We start from the raw sequence: 15,677 nt of genomic DNA on the forward strand, positions 1-15,677 counted from the left end.
GTTCTCACACTTACTATTTTTCCACGCATGCTCTTTATGTCAATCATACACCTGCTTTTTCTGTTTGAAGGGATAGTCTGCCTGCAAACAGGCAGGCTGCAATACTTGCAGTTAGACTTCATGTTACACCCACTTCATGTTATGTCGTACAGCTGTGCCTCCCCGTCCACTGTGAAATGCACAGTTGTATGACGTAACATGAAGTGGGCATAACTGCAAGTATTGCAGCCTGCCCGTCTAGTCCGAATAGAAAAAGCAAAAACAACGTGGGGAAAGCAAACACGATGTGGCAAAAGCAAAAGCATTTGGTAAAAGCACAAACAATACGGTAAAAGCAATAGGTAAAAGCAAAAACAATATGATAAAAGCAAAAAGAAATATGATAAAAGAAAAAACAACATAATAAAAGCAAAAACAATACAGTCAAACCAAAAGCAATAGGTAAAAGCAATAATTAAAAGCAAAAGCAGTAGGTAAAAACATTTTTTAATTGTTTTATTTATTTCTCTATATTTCCATATTTATTTATTTATTTATTTATTATTTTATTCATTCCTGTTTAAATTTCCACATTTCTTATTATTTTACAGATTTATTATTTTTTATGGCATTCCTATGACTCCATAACTGTGATGTGTTGTAAGATTATTTAATTTATATACATTATTTGTCTAGTTTGAGCTTGAAGATGGTCTCGTAGCCTGCAACCTACTATCATTTTAGATACATTATGTTTTTATAAATATTTTCAAATTTGAAACAGACATTCTTTTAATAATCACTTCCTGTCCTGATACTGTTATAAACTGTTCTTGAAGCATTCTTGGTTTTCACACCTCAGTCTAACTAATCAAGACTAGTGCAGGGGGCGGTTACTTAACTTAATCCAAGAGGTAATGTGGTGTAAAAGTGCAGGAAATCTGTTTTAAATCACAGTATTTTTTATCTGGGGGAGAACCTCAACAACCCCCACCAATTATGTAACTTCCGGGTTTGCTCCCCCATTTTAAAACATAACCGGGCAACAGAACAGTTACCATAACCATGTATCAAAACTTCTGTGATGATGTAAAATACTTAAACTTATGACCACATTTCCGTGCAAGTGGGATGGGGCCCTTCAAAAAGACTAAGGCTCCCCTTCCTCAGAAATCCCAATTCAACCCCTGATGGTTCATATACCTTATGCCAGTGCTTACTGAATGCCAAATCTGGGCCAAATGCTTCGCCCTGTGAGATGTGTCTTTGCATTCTGGGAAAGTGGTCTCAGACTTTAGGACTCTACTGTTTATAATATCAACATACTGACAGACTTGGGATCTGGGATGGATATATGTCTACAATATAAGTCTAAACATGTATTTGTATGGGTGAGACATATATGTCACATGAATTTTTTCCCATTTCTAAAAGGCTTTTTATAATTTTTTACATATGTTTTTGTTTTATATGTTCATGTATTTCATATTAGAAACTCATATCTGTACATATGTTACATTAGTGTCTGGGATGGGCAGTCTGAGTCTGATCTGAGCTTGAATCTACAGTGAAAACTGCTGTGTTAGAGGCTTGATCGATGTCACATGCCGTAAGGCGGCTCTGACGCTCCTCCGTGAAGGGAGATCAGTCGGGCTGTGGTGTGGTCGTCCAGCAGCATGGAAAGCGATGATGAAAACATAGAAGAGGTTGTGGAAGGTGAGCAACATCTTTCTGTTACTGTATTTCTGTGTATACGGTGATAGGTGGACTAGGTGCTGTTTGAGGTACAGATATCAGGTTTTCGTAAATCTCCATGAGTCAGTCTCGCCGTAGGCCAACAGGGTAACCTGGAACGCCACGGACTTTATTTAAGTAGGAAACCCGCCTGACAGGCGCCTGGGCGCGGTGCGGGTGATGTCTGAGTCTCGCTGCCCGCGTGGCTGCATGGAGTGTTACTCGTTCAGGTAGTGACTGCTGGTTCAGGGTTTCTGTCTTCATGGGCCAGTTTACAAAACTGGTTCAAAGTCAGAACTGGAACTGTCTTGAAATAAACAGTAGTCCACAGCTCCATTACTTGTCAAAGTATGGATCCCCATGGTCAAATATTACTCTGATACAAGTGAAAGTTCAGTGAGATTTTTACTTGAGTTAATGCAGTACATGATTTTAAAAATAGTGAAGTATTCAAAAGTAGCCTACATTTTTTATGTCAACCCATTGTTGTATTGTTCCACATTTACAGTACCTAATGACTCTGAAACAACCTACTGACTGATTGACTGAATGTAGAACCTTTACAATAAACAGACTGTAGAATATGATACAAAGCCAAGAGAAATGGCCACAAAAACACGATTGAATCAACAAAAGTAGCCCTTGTTGTTTTCATATTTTTGTTCTTTAGTCAGTGAAGATTGGTCGTGTTGAAAACAGCAAACATTTCAAACTAAATTAATCTTTCTTTATTTGTAAACCTTCAAACAGACTTCAGATCAGACCATGGTCTCAGGTGAAGGATCTTCTGCGTTAGGTCACTGACACGTTCAAACATGACTGACGGTGGAAGAGGCTGTGATTAGTTTTTTCCATTGTGATGAACACAGTGTATGGTCTATCAAATTATCTAAGTAAAAGAAAATTAATTTACTGACCAAAAGCTCTGCTTCAAAGTAAGAGTACTTCATAGAAATGTAGAGCAAGAAGTACAATATCTGTCTTTAGGTGTAATGGAATAAAAGTCAGAAGTTTACAAAAAATACTCAAGTAAAGTACAGATACTTGAAACATATACTTAAGTACAGTACTCAAGTAAATGTACTTTGTTACTGTCCACCCCTGGAAATAAATGTGTCTTTTCCATAGTTAAAGGAGAGTGAGTATTGGTTCTGTGGAGTCAGCTGTGAGGAGCCGTGAATGTATTCACTTGACTGAAATCACCAGACAAACTCTTTGCATGTTCAGGTCCACTGGATGAAGATGGTCAGCCCCATGGTTTCTGCACAGTGACCTACTCCTCCAGTGATCGCTTTGAAGGACACTTCACCCATGGAGAGAAGAATGGAAAGGGCAAGTTCTTCTTCTTTGATGGAAGGTAAAGATCACACAGAAGAAATGTAAAAGGTGAAGAGTTGTCTCAACACTTGTGGGGACAACAACTTTTTAATACTGACATATGCTAACATATAACATCTGTATTTACATGTAAATAAAAACTAAACACAGGAACAGATCAAAGACTGAAAGTAAACTTTAGAAAATCACATGTTAACAGGAAAGAGAGAGAAAAAAACCCAATATTTTTTCATCCAACATCATAATGTTTATATTCAGTAGATCTACCACTGTTGCAGTTCCTCCTTTACACTTGATTTCAACAATAAAATGCTGCTACTTCAGTGATGCATCAGTATTAATGATCTAATAATATAAGGCTGGTGACATAAGCTTGCTAGCAGGTTTTCATTTAATTCATCTTAGCTGCTTGCTGGTTAGTTTATTACATATTACTGATGCTCTGATGTCTCTGTTTTGGAGGAATGATGTCTACAAAGTACAAAACCTGTTGTCATGGACAGCATTATAGACCCTCTGATGAAAATCGAGTGTTTAATATTGTTAATGTCCATATCATGTTTTCATATAATACCAGACATATGATGAGTGAAATAATCAGTCAACACCATGAGTATTTCCACATTGAACTTGAAAGAGATGCCTGTAAAACTGTTGACAGGACACCTCCGGCTGTAAACTCAGTCAATTATTAATCTTTGTATTGTATATTTTTAAGCCATGGACTTTTCAGTCCATGGCTTAAAAATATCCAAAGCCAACAAAAAGCCCAGAAAAGTTTTTTTTTTTTTGTTTTCTGGATGACGTCACCGCTGTTTACGTGCACTCTGTGCAGTCGAGCTGCGTCTCGGGAACGAAGATGCATGCTAGGTTGATGCAAATGCCGTACAGATTTACAAAAGTTACTTGGATAACTGAATTAACGACATAAAAGTGAGCAAGATATTTTGATTTTGTGATTTTGCGTGGCAGTTATTGGTCACTTGTCAGCCTTTGTTCTGAAATGTAATTGTTTTTTAATCTATTTATTAGCTGATATATTAGCCACGTGACTGGCTGGATTCACTGATATGACACTTTTCTTCAGTGAATTTTAATTTGGTAATTTATTCTCCTGATGAGTTCTGTGAACTGTGAGCCAGAGGTGTTTCATCCTGACTGAAGTTCACCAGCCTGTCTTCCGCTCACAACAACCATTCATTTAGTTTATGGCATAAACTGTCTCAGTGTGGTAAAATTATGACTCTGACTTCACATCCAATGAGTTGGCGGTGGAGGCCTGAGATGGTACATTCATAAAGCATGGAAGCATGTTCTGCAAAATGATGACATCAGTATTAGATTAGGACTGCTGACAGGAAAAAGAGCTGACATGTCTGTCTGTGTTAGCTTTAACACGTCAAGTGATTACAGTAGATGATCTGAAGCTATAGGCCTCACCAATAATGAATGACAGTGTTGTGCATGAACGTGTGTTCACTGAATGTGCTCATGTTTGGGATTAACTGAATGTATCTATTTGCAACTATGAATGTGAGCCATGTTCACTCTGACATTCATTGATGCTCATGTACCAGAAGGTGGCAGTAATGCACCAAAAATTTAAAAAAAAAACATAGAAAAGAAGAACTGGCTTTACAGCAGCACTTGAGGACTTACACCGAACTGAACTCATAGCATATCTTTCAGCTAGTGACTGTAATGAAGGGGAGTTGCAGCCTTTACAGTCTGTGATCTGCTCTGTATTTCTGAACTGCTGTATAATGTGGCTCATGCAGGCTTAATTATTTCCAGATGCTTAATCCAGCTGCAGGTCTGGCAAGTTAGTCCAGACATCCCTCTCCCCAGCGTTTCCAGCCTGTCCAGAGGCCTGTACTACGAAGCAAGTTCAACATTCCCAGGATAACTTTTAGTTATCTGGGTTAACTCAACCTAACACTGACCATCCTGGAATAAAAAGAACTATAACTATAAAGAAATACTACTATTTCTAAATATAACTGTATTGTAAATAAGTGCATGTATTATCATTAAGTGTCTTACTGAGTATTTCCGCTTGTTTGTCTGATGATGAACTTATGAACATGTGAAGCAGATGAAACAGTTAAAGTTAATGTCAGACTGTTTCCGTTGCAGAGAGGAGAGAAAGAAAAGAGGAAAGAAGTAATTGAAGTCTAATGAGTCAGTCTGACTGAAATGAAAAGAATTTCAAAATTATAAATCAAATTCTTAATCATTGGAAAATTTACGCATTGAGTGGATCATTGTTCTAATCAAAGACATTAGATGTTTAGTTTTTATTTCCAGCTTGAGTCTCCTCATGTTATTCTGAGCTGAAGTGATGAAGAAGAGAGTAAAAGCATCAATACTGTCAGGAATCCTGTTGGATTAGATCAAATATTTGTTTGGTTCAAATGAAGCTCTAATAGTTATTATGTAGTTGATTAGTGATAAACTCTCCTCTGTTAGAAGCTCTGTTTTAAAATCAGAGTGGACACATGCTGGTTTGGAACAGCAAAACAATTCCACTGATTTATGTAAATATCTGTTTCTTGTTATTATTGAGACTTTTATTGTACGCTTTTGTTCCTGTCAGGGTCCTGTAGAAAGGATGACCCAGTTTTCCAGGTATCTGGTTCGTCAGTAGTTTGGCTGTTGACAAGTTTTCATCTGATCCTCTGAAGCTAAGCGGTGTTAGTTACCATGATGTAAAAAGTGAACCTCTGTTGTAGAAATGAAAATCCAGAGTTAAACCTTTAGTTACCTTGATAATCTCAAATCCTGCTTCGCAGTACAGGCCTCTGGACCCTGACGCGTTCCCAGGCCAGATTGGAACACCCATTGGTGATTTCATGACCAAGGGTTCGCAGAGTTTTTCTCACCACTGTAAATCAATTGCTATCGATTTTTTTTTTTTTTTTTTTACAATTTTTAAAAAAATGTATATTATGAGCATGTTCTGGGTCTACCTTGGGGGTCTCCTGCCAGATGAACCCAGAAAACCTCCAAAGGAACCCTAACCCTACCAGTTGAATCTTAAAGTACTCTTACTCTTCTGTCAAAATGTACTACTTTAATCACAGAATATTAGGACTTTATCTTCAAAATATTTTAAATTTTTTCTCAAAATGTTTTCACTCCTCTCTCCTGATGTTCTTACTTTTTTATAGAAATTTTTGTTAAACTTTCTCCTCAAACTCTCAAGGCTCTATTTTAACGATCCAAAGTGTATGGTCTAAAGTGTGTGGTGCAAGTGCATTTAGGCCATGTCCACATCCACTTTTGCTATTATAATGGCAGAAAGAACATTTGCCTCTTGAGGCAGATGGTTCAAAAGAGCTGCTGTGTTTCACACAGAATTAGATTCTATTTGTGGTGAGCTGATTACATATTGTGACTGACCAATGAGTCCAGTACTTACTTGATAATGAGCCTTTAAAATAACAGTGAAATACTGAACCACTGACTTCAGACCAGGTTTTTGCTGGTCAGCCACTTTCTGCCGACTAAAGATAGCAATATGTCAACAATGCTCCTGACCACACCTCATTTTAAGACCAACACGCCCATGGGCACACAAATGGATGGAGAAGTGTATTAGCTATTTAGACAACGTGGGCGCTGGACGGGAGAATGACAACTGCATCGGTCTGAAACTAGCAAAGACACTTGTGTTGCGCTTTATGCGGGGTGTAAGACAGGACCCTCTGACTTTTTTCTAACAATGTCCCTATTACTCTGTTTTATAGAACATCTGTAATATTTTATTACAGTTTCAAGATCAGAACATGAAGTTAAACATATTTAATGCATTGAGAGCTCAGCACCACTGAACACTAATAACTCCATCCTACATATCTGACGATGCTCAACATGATACTGCAGCTGTCTTCTTTCTGTCCCCTCTCCACAGCACCCTGGAGGGTTTTTACGTAGATGATACTCTGCAGGGCCATGGGGTGTACACATATGAAGACGACAGCGTCCTCCATGGGATGTATGTGGATGGGGAGCTCAATGGGCATGCTCAGGAGTTTGATGGAGAGGGCCACCTGGTGTTCAAGGGCCAGTATAAAGACAACAACCGCTGTGGGGAGTGCTGGGTGTACTACCCTGTGAGTCAGCTCACTGCCCATGGTCACATGTGGAGACTTCACTCAGTTACATCAGTTCAAGCACTTCTCTGGCCATATTTATGAAATGTTGTTTAGCCTCCTTTAAGATACACAACACAGAAGGAAAGTAACTGAATGATCTTTGTTAACTGTGATAATTGTGCATGTTGGTGTGTACTGTGGTGCGTCTAGGATGGGGGCTGTGTGTTTGGGGAGGTGAATGAGGATGGAGAGATGACCGGTGACTCTGTAGCGTATGTCTACCCAGACGGACACACAGCTCTCTCTGGGAGCTTTGTCGACGGGGAGCTGATTGAAGCTCGTCTCGCCACCCTGATTTCCAACGAGAGTGGAAGGCAGCGCTTCGAAGTCACACAAAACAGTGAGTACACATGTCGTCTTCAGTCAGTGCCAGTGTTAGGTGAAGCTATAGGTGTCTGTTTTTGGTTCTGCTCTACATTGTCCTCTTTGTTTTTCAACACTGATTTTGCAGACTTGAACTACAGACTTTACCCATTTTAATCCATGTACTCTTTCAATGTTTTTTGAAAGGTTTTCTGATGAAGAGTGCCATTAGATTAAATAATTTTTTCCTTACCAGTCCAGGAAATTCCAGGGATTATTGATCAGCAGTCAAGCCAATCAGGAGTTATCAGTGTAGATATTTAAATCACATGATATAATAACTTTGTACTTAAGCACAACTGAAAAGTTAAAGTCTCACAGGAAACTGGCAATCATACATGCAACAGCTGTGTAGTCCACATTGTCAGAGCATTTAACTTGAGCAGCTTAATGTTCAATTTAAAAACACAGGGAAAAATAGAGTCTCACCATTGTATACTGTATTTATTGACACCACATACTGGTGGTTCTTTAAAGCTCCATATTTTCCTCTTCCCTTGTATTTTGTGTTGATCCATGAGAAGATATACTTGAGGTTTAAGAACCAAAAACCATCTCAATGTAGTTTTACATCTCCTCTGTTAGGCTTCTGGAGCTCTAGTAACATATGAATTTTATATGCCATGGAGCTTTGAGCCACACACTCTTCATCATACAGTGAAAGAATGGGCTGTGTCTGAATTAACCCCCATATGCAGCATATTGCACTATAACCACTTCTACTGTTGCACATCATTTATTGTTGTATCTGTAGTATGAATGTAATTCTTCACCTGTGTTAGATGTGTGAATTACTGTCATGTTCAATTTGTATTTGTAATTTGTATAGTATCAAATCACGTCACACGCCTCAAGCGGCTGGATTATTGTTATTATTATTGAGTGTTGTAGTGGCTGATCTGGATCCTGTAGCTCCAGATCAGAGATACCAGAATGAGGAAACAGAGAGATACAGAGAGGAGAGCCACAAACTATGCTCAGCTGATAGCTGAAGGCTCTTCCTCCTGGACCCAGACTTGGAGCTGGTTCCACAGTAGAGGAGCCTGATAGCTGAAGGTTCTGCCTCCTATTCTAATCTTAGAAACTCTAGTAACCACAGTAGACCTGTGTAGGGCAGAGTGTTCTGTTCGGATAATAGGGTACTATGAGCTCTTTAAGATACAAAGGTGTCTGACTTAATGACTGAATGCCCTTGTAGGTGAGGAGGAGGATTTTATTCTCTATGAAATCCAGTGCCAGAGAAGCCAACATAGGAGAGATGTGATCTCTTTTCCTAGTTCCTGTCAGAACTCCCCCTGCAGCATTTTGGATCAGCTGGAGGTTTTTCACTGAGTCATTAGGACATCCTGATAATAAAGAATTACAGTATTCCAGTCTGGAGGTAACAAATGCATGGACTAGTTTTTCAGCTTCCTTTGGAGACAGGATGTTTCTGATTTTCATAATGTTGTGCAGGTGGAAGAAGGCTGTCCTAGAGACTTGTTTATAAGTAAAAGACATGTCCTGGTCAAAATGACCCCAATGTTTCTTGATTTAGCACTGGAGGCCAAGGTAATGCCATCCGGAGTAAGTATATTATCAGATAATGTGTTTCTGAGGGTTTTAGGGCCGAGTACCATTTCTTCAGATGTGCTGGAAACTGCATGAGTCAGAGTGTAGTCATGTTTGTTTATATTGTTCTGATTCGTTTATTGTGTTTAATGGTTGGAGGGATTTATGGAAACAACTGGACTTTAAAATGATCTTCTCTGTCTTTAAGGTCCTGTTTACTCGTATGACAAGTCCACATCCACGTGTATGGCCACTCACGCTCTGCTTCCTGACCCATATGAGAACCAAAGGTGGGTCAGCTGTATACATGATTCCCCTACAATGCGATCCTGGAGCCACTTCAGGGCTGTTCATCATACTGTCATTGTATTGTTTGTGTTTGTCAGGGTATTTGTGGCGGACTCCACGATTAAAGGAGCAGGTCAGGGTTTGTTTGCTAAGACAGATGCTGAAACGGACACTGTGATGGCTTTTTATAACGGAGTACGCATCACTCACTCTGAGGTATGACACACGTTTTTTCATCTAGTTGTTATACCCCAGAGGGCACCTCTGCAGTATGTGGAAAGATTGTGGAGGAGCTAAACTAATTTGAAAAAATAAATTCAAATTAGTATATCTGAATAAAAAAAAATACCCTTCTTTTAAACGCAAAGTATGTCACTCAATCAAAAGAATAACAAAAGGCGGCGTTGGGTGAAATAGCGTGGGATCGTGGGAGTTGTTGTCTTCACCACCATTACTGTGAGCTCCTCTCGGTTTGGATTCCTTCAGTGTCAGTGATTCAGGAAATCAAACAGATCTGGTGATTCAAACCATTAAAAACACTGAATAAAGCAGTTTCACATTAAAAGTGTCACACTGATGCTGTACGGAGGACAGAGACGCCAGGGAAGAGTTGGAGCTGAGATTGATGCTAACCTTTGTTTTGATTGTTTCTCTGATAACTTATGACCCAGAGGTTCAGCCGATTTTTACCAGCAGCTGAATTATCTACAGAGGTGTCCTCCTCTCCATAACAAACAGACCAGGGGATTAAAACCAGTAGAAACACCTATAAATCAGTCCCTCCAGAAAGTTGCAGTGTCTTGATCGCAATAATTAACGTAAATTGAATTTACTATATTCATTATCACCATCATCATGACTGAGTTGAGGCCCGTGCACATTTTCCCTTGTTTAGTCTTAGTTTGTTGTGATACTGACTGAAATGATAAAGTTGCGACACGCAACTTTTTGAGCTGTATTGCTTATATGTCACTATAAGAGAAATAACACAAATTAGTAGTAATTGTTCTTAGGAGGCAGGGGGCAACGAGCCCGTACACACATAAAAAGCTCCATGCAATTCATAAATTCATGAGGTTATTATAAAGATCAGCTCTTTGTGTGATTAAGATTTCCTTATAATATTTTTGAAGACTGTCACCACCTGCACTGCACTGGATTTATTCTCGCTGGTACAATTTGCCTTTGAATTTTAATGAATTATACAAAAAGATCATTGCAATTTTTAAGAAAAGCTGCTGCAAAATCAGATATTTTAGCCAGCAACAATACCAATAAAAGCCCGCCAAATTCCTGGAGGGAGTGCATTAAGCAGGTTCACTTTAAAAATCAGTGTTTCACTGATCCACAGGACATGTGTCCCATGTCTCCAGCAGCTAGGAGCTGAGCTGTCTAACATTTACTCTGATAACTTAAAATATAAAATTTATAGTTGAAAACTACCAAGGTGTAAAAAGTGTATGTATCTTAAATGTTGAGCTTCTGTCAGACCAACACAACACTGACACATGGTCCTAGAGGATATTATGTAATTGAAAGGCGGCCAATGCAGTGTTACCATGATTAAAATCACAGATTTCTCTAATTTGAGAATTTATGGAAACATTTGGGATAATGTAAGAAAAAAACTCAACAACATATAAAACATACAGTGCTGTGAAAAAGTATTTCCCCCCTTACAGATTTCTTTTTGCTTTTTTGTCACACTTACATGTTTCAGATCATCAAACAAATTTTTAATATCAGACAAAGATAACCTGAGAAAATACAAAATGCAGTTTTTAAATGATGATTTCATTTATTACGGGAAAAAAGCTATCCAAACCAACCTGGCCCTATGTGAAAAAGTAATTTCCCCCTAAACCCAGTTGTGCCACCCTTGGCAATCTAGTGTTTGCGATAACTGGCAATGAGTCTTTCACATCGCTGTGGAGGAATTTTGGCCCACTCTTCTTTGCAGAATTGTTTAATTCAGCCACATTGGAGGGTTTTCGAGCCATTTTGCCATTTTTACTGACCTTAACTGAGGCAAGTGAGGCCTGCAGTGCTTTAGATGTTGTTCTGGGTTCTTTTGTGACCTCCTGGATGAATTGTCGATGCGCTCTTGGAGTAATTTTGGTATGCTGGCCACTCCTGGGAAGGTTCACCATTGTTCCATGTTTTCTCCATTTGTGGATAATGGCTCTCACTGTGGTTCGCTGGAGTCCCAAAGCCTTAGAAATGGCTTTGTAATCCTTTCCAGACTGATAGATGTCAATGACTTTGTTTCTCATCCGTTCTTGAATTTCTGTGGATCGGGGCATGATGTGTTGCTTTTTGAGATCTTTTAGCTTACTTCACGTTTTCAGACATTTAAGTGATTTCTTGATTCTACAGGTCTGGCAGTAATCAGGCCTGGGTGGAGTAGTGAAATTGAACTCAGCTTTCCAAAAAATGTGGTTAATCACGGTTAATTCATGATTTAATAAGGGGGGGCAATTACATTTTCTCATAGGGCCAGGTTGGTTTGGATAGCTTTTTTCCCTTAATAAATGAAATCATCATTTAAAAACTGCTTTTTGTATTTACTCAGGTTATCTTTGTCTGATATTAAAATTGTTTGATGATCTGAAACATTTAAGTGTGACAAAAAAGCAAAAAGAAAAGAAATCTGTAAAGGGGCCAGTCCCAGCCTGGTCAGATGCGTACATGAACTGATGAAGCCTCTTGGATGAGAGGTGAAACGTCTTCCCAGACAAATAATCAAGTCCAGTTGTTTTTTCGATTTAAAACTCCTTTAGGATACTATGACCTGGACAAATGAGAATATGCACAGGCCCAAAGGGGCACATACTTTTTCGCAGCACTGTAGGTCTAGTTGTTTTTAGACATTTTAAAGTGGAAAAGTTACAGATTATAACTTTAGGTCAGTTGGAACACCTGAACACCACCTGTTTGGTGTTCAGGTGTTTGTATTGATTAAAGCATGTGTCTGTCTGTCATGGCTACATCCTCAGGTAGACAGCAGAGACTGGGCCCTGAATGGAAACACGATCTCACTGGACAAGGACACTGTGATCGACGTCCCTGAGCCTTTTGACCACACAGAGAGATACTGTGCCTCTCTGGCCCACAAGGCAAACCACTCCTTCACCCCCAACTGCAAATATGATCCGTGAGTACAGATGGAAGAGAGTCAGACATTTTCAAAATAAGAGTCAAAAGTTTGTGATTCAAAGTTAGTTCTTGATCAGGTTCATGTAGTGTCTGTTCTTAGGCTTTCATTCACATCACACATGCAGTTTATTATTTCTCATGTGTCAATCTTGGCTGGATGGCTTGTGCTAACTTTGCCCTCTTGACTTCTGTTGTAGAGATTTGGGGAAACAAGGACTCACACATAACAGTGTATATAAAGGCAACCAGTGTGGGCCTCCAGCTGCTTTCAGGATAAACATGATTGTTATGAATCATTTCAAACACCTGTCTTTGAGTGTAGACCTAAAGTAAACACAGGAAGTAGATGTCTGTGATGGCCACTACAGCTAACACTGCAGAGGGATCTGCATACAGGTGACAATGGAAAGGAAAAACCTGAATAAATAGGTGGAGAGACATAGCAAATTCAGATGTACACAGGTAAAGCGCATGCTACAATTAATCCGTTAACATCCCATCATGCTCTGGGGCAGGTATAAAAATGCTGAACAGGCCCAGTTGATTCTGATTCTGTATCAAGAATAAAAGATCTGAGTGACTCTGAAGAGGGTTCATCGTTGGAGCTTCAGTCACATTCAACTGGCTGCTGTTTCCATAGCAACAGAGATAAAGTGACATCTGCATCTATGGGACAGACGTCAGTAAACAGGGTTGGACATTTGATGACAGTGATTCTCGTGCATTAGTGAAGAAGAACAGATGAGCAGCTCTTCCTCAGGTGACTGAGAATATGAATATGATGATATATATGAGTCAACAACAGTCATCCACAGTCACACAGAGGGATGTTATAGTAGAGCTGCAGTGATAGACCCTCATTACAGAGATGATTCCACATGTGAGAGTTTAGGTGCCAAAACCAGAGACACTGTTCTACAGAGATGTGGAAAACAGTGATGTGGTCAGATGAGTCGTCCTTCCTTCCTCCATGTTCTCATCAGATGGGTGGGTTCATGTGTGGCGAACACAAATAGAACAGTACAGGTCTGAATGCTGGACCCCGAGACAGGGCTCTCCACTACCATCACACACCACATGAGGGAATGTGTTTATGTAGAATGGTTCATCCTCCAGTAGAGTTCAGAGTTTTCTCTCAGCTACCATTGTAATTTCAGCTGATAGTGGGTCTAGGAATATCACAAAGTCCATACTACTGGGTAACTACTGAGTACTCATGTAGTAATAACTACCGAGTACTCGTGATATAAAAGTAGTGACTACTGAGTCCTCGTGTAATATTGTAGTAATGACTACTGAGTACTTGTGTAACAATGTAGTAATAACTACTGAGTACTCGTGATAATGTAGTAATAACTACTGAGTACTCATGATAATGTATTAATAACTGAGTACTCATGTAATGTCATGCAACAATGTAATAATAACTACTGAGTACTCATGTAATAATGTAGTAATGACTACTCAGTCATTGTGTATTAACAAAAATAACTACTGAGTCCTCATGTAGTAAGAGAAATAACTACTGAGTCCTCATGTAATAATGCAGTAATAACTAGTGAATATTCATGATAATGTAGTAATAACTACTGAACGCTCATGTAATAATGTAGTAATAACTACTGAGTCCTCATGTAGTAATGAGTGCTCCTGGGTCAGAACGTCAGCGTGGTGACATGTGATGCAGCTAGTGTAATCCCATCAAAAGAGAGTCTCTAGTTTTCTCGTTTCAGTTTAAATTATTTGTTTTGTTCAGGTATGTCCATCCTCGCTTTGGTCCAATCAAGTGTATCCGAACACTTAGAGCTGTGAAGAAAGGCGAGGAGCTGACAGTTGCCTATGGCTATGATCACGGGCTGATGGGGAAGAACGGTCCAGAGGCTCCTGATTGGTACAAGCAGGAACTGGAGGTGTTCCAGCAGACACAGGAGGCTCCCACCAGCCAATGAGAGTGCAGAATGCAGACAAATACCTCTGGACAATACAATAACCCTCTATCTGTGCTACCACTTTAGAAGACTCCTGAAGCATATGGAACTTGATATCCCTGCAGCTGCAACCCATACTGTAGATATTTTTTAAGTTACTATGCTTCATATGGTATTCAAGCAGAATACTGCTTGAGCAGTTCAGTTTGATTGGAAGTCCTGGACATCCAGGGCCAAGCAACACAAGAACTATGCAAGAAACCAAATGTTATTAAAGGAGATATGTCAGTAGCTGGAAGTGCTGTTTTCTCCATCACATATTACTCATATAGGTATGATTTACATGCTGTTGGTTTGAGGGTATTGAGGATTCTTAGGGCATGACTTTCATTTCTTTCAGTTTTCAGGGCTCCCTTCAAGGTGTTTAAAAACACTATTTGTGTGGCAGAATTTACTCTATTTAACTCGCACTTCATTTGAACTTACCCAGCCGGTCCCTTCTATGCAATACTGTGCAAAAGATTTAGGCACTTTAGATGTTCAGACCCTGTCCATCATTATCATCATCAGGAGGTGTCTAATTGGTCCAGATTCATCCTGCAGCAGATGATGTCAGCATCCTGATCTCAGCAACTGGTGCTGTTTTGTTTTTTGTTTTTTGTTTTTTTTTTTGGGGGGGGAGTGTCACACCAAATATGATTTGATTCAGTTTTTTCTATTTGCTGCACTTTGTATGAAATTCATTGATAAATAACCAGTCATGGTATTATATCAGAAAGCATCCTGACTTTACAGCATCTTTTCACAAGTGCCTGAAACTTTTGCACAGCACTGTACATTTAAAAAGTTTAATTTCACAGGTCTACTCATTGAGGCTTGCACACAGCTTACAGTATGCAATATATATTGCAGTGACTTATTTATTATATCTAAAATCGATAAAGCACAGTATTTACTGAGAATTGTAGGTGATTTGTAACTTGAGAACATAATGGATGGTCTATTGTAGTACATGTGAGCCTGCTCAGCTTTTCTCACCTAATTAGACCCCACAAAATAAAGTACATGATGAAGAAAATTTCTATGCATGCCTCATTTATTATCATATCATGGAAGCAGTTTGTCAGTTAATGCTATTGCTACAATCTCAAACTAGTATTTATCTAATAAACATACTGCGGTG

At 39.1% G+C, this 15,677-nt stretch overlaps 1 protein-coding gene across 2 annotated transcripts; it reads left to right on the top strand.

Moving 5' to 3' along the window:
• Positions 1 to 1,543: 1,543 nt before the first annotated feature.
• On the top strand, positions 1,544 to 15,572 carry setd7 (SET domain containing 7, histone lysine methyltransferase). 2 transcript variants are annotated; one of them, XM_056383414.1, is made up of 8 exons: positions 1,544 to 1,695; positions 2,941 to 3,070; positions 6,965 to 7,166; positions 7,359 to 7,548; positions 9,331 to 9,412; positions 9,509 to 9,626; positions 12,407 to 12,564; positions 14,323 to 15,572. In XM_056383414.1, the coding sequence occupies exons 1-8, from the start codon at positions 1,656 to 1,658 to the stop codon at positions 14,513 to 14,515; spliced, it is 1,113 nt and encodes a 370-aa protein (XP_056239389.1). In that variant the 5' UTR covers positions 1,544 to 1,655; the 3' UTR covers positions 14,516 to 15,572. The 2 variants fall into 2 exon arrangements, with proteins under 2 accessions (XP_056239389.1, XP_056239390.1); XM_056383415.1 differs by lacking the exons at positions 9,331 to 9,412; positions 9,509 to 9,626; positions 12,407 to 12,564; positions 14,323 to 15,572 and having other exon boundaries at positions 7,337 to 7,526.
• The last annotated feature ends 105 nt before the right edge of the window (positions 15,573 to 15,677 follow it).

This window comes from Seriola aureovittata, chromosome 8, assembly GCF_021018895.1.
Source record: "Seriola aureovittata isolate HTS-2021-v1 ecotype China chromosome 8, ASM2101889v1, whole genome shotgun sequence".
NCBI classification, from domain to species: Eukaryota; Metazoa; Chordata; class Actinopteri; order Carangiformes; family Carangidae; genus Seriola; species Seriola aureovittata.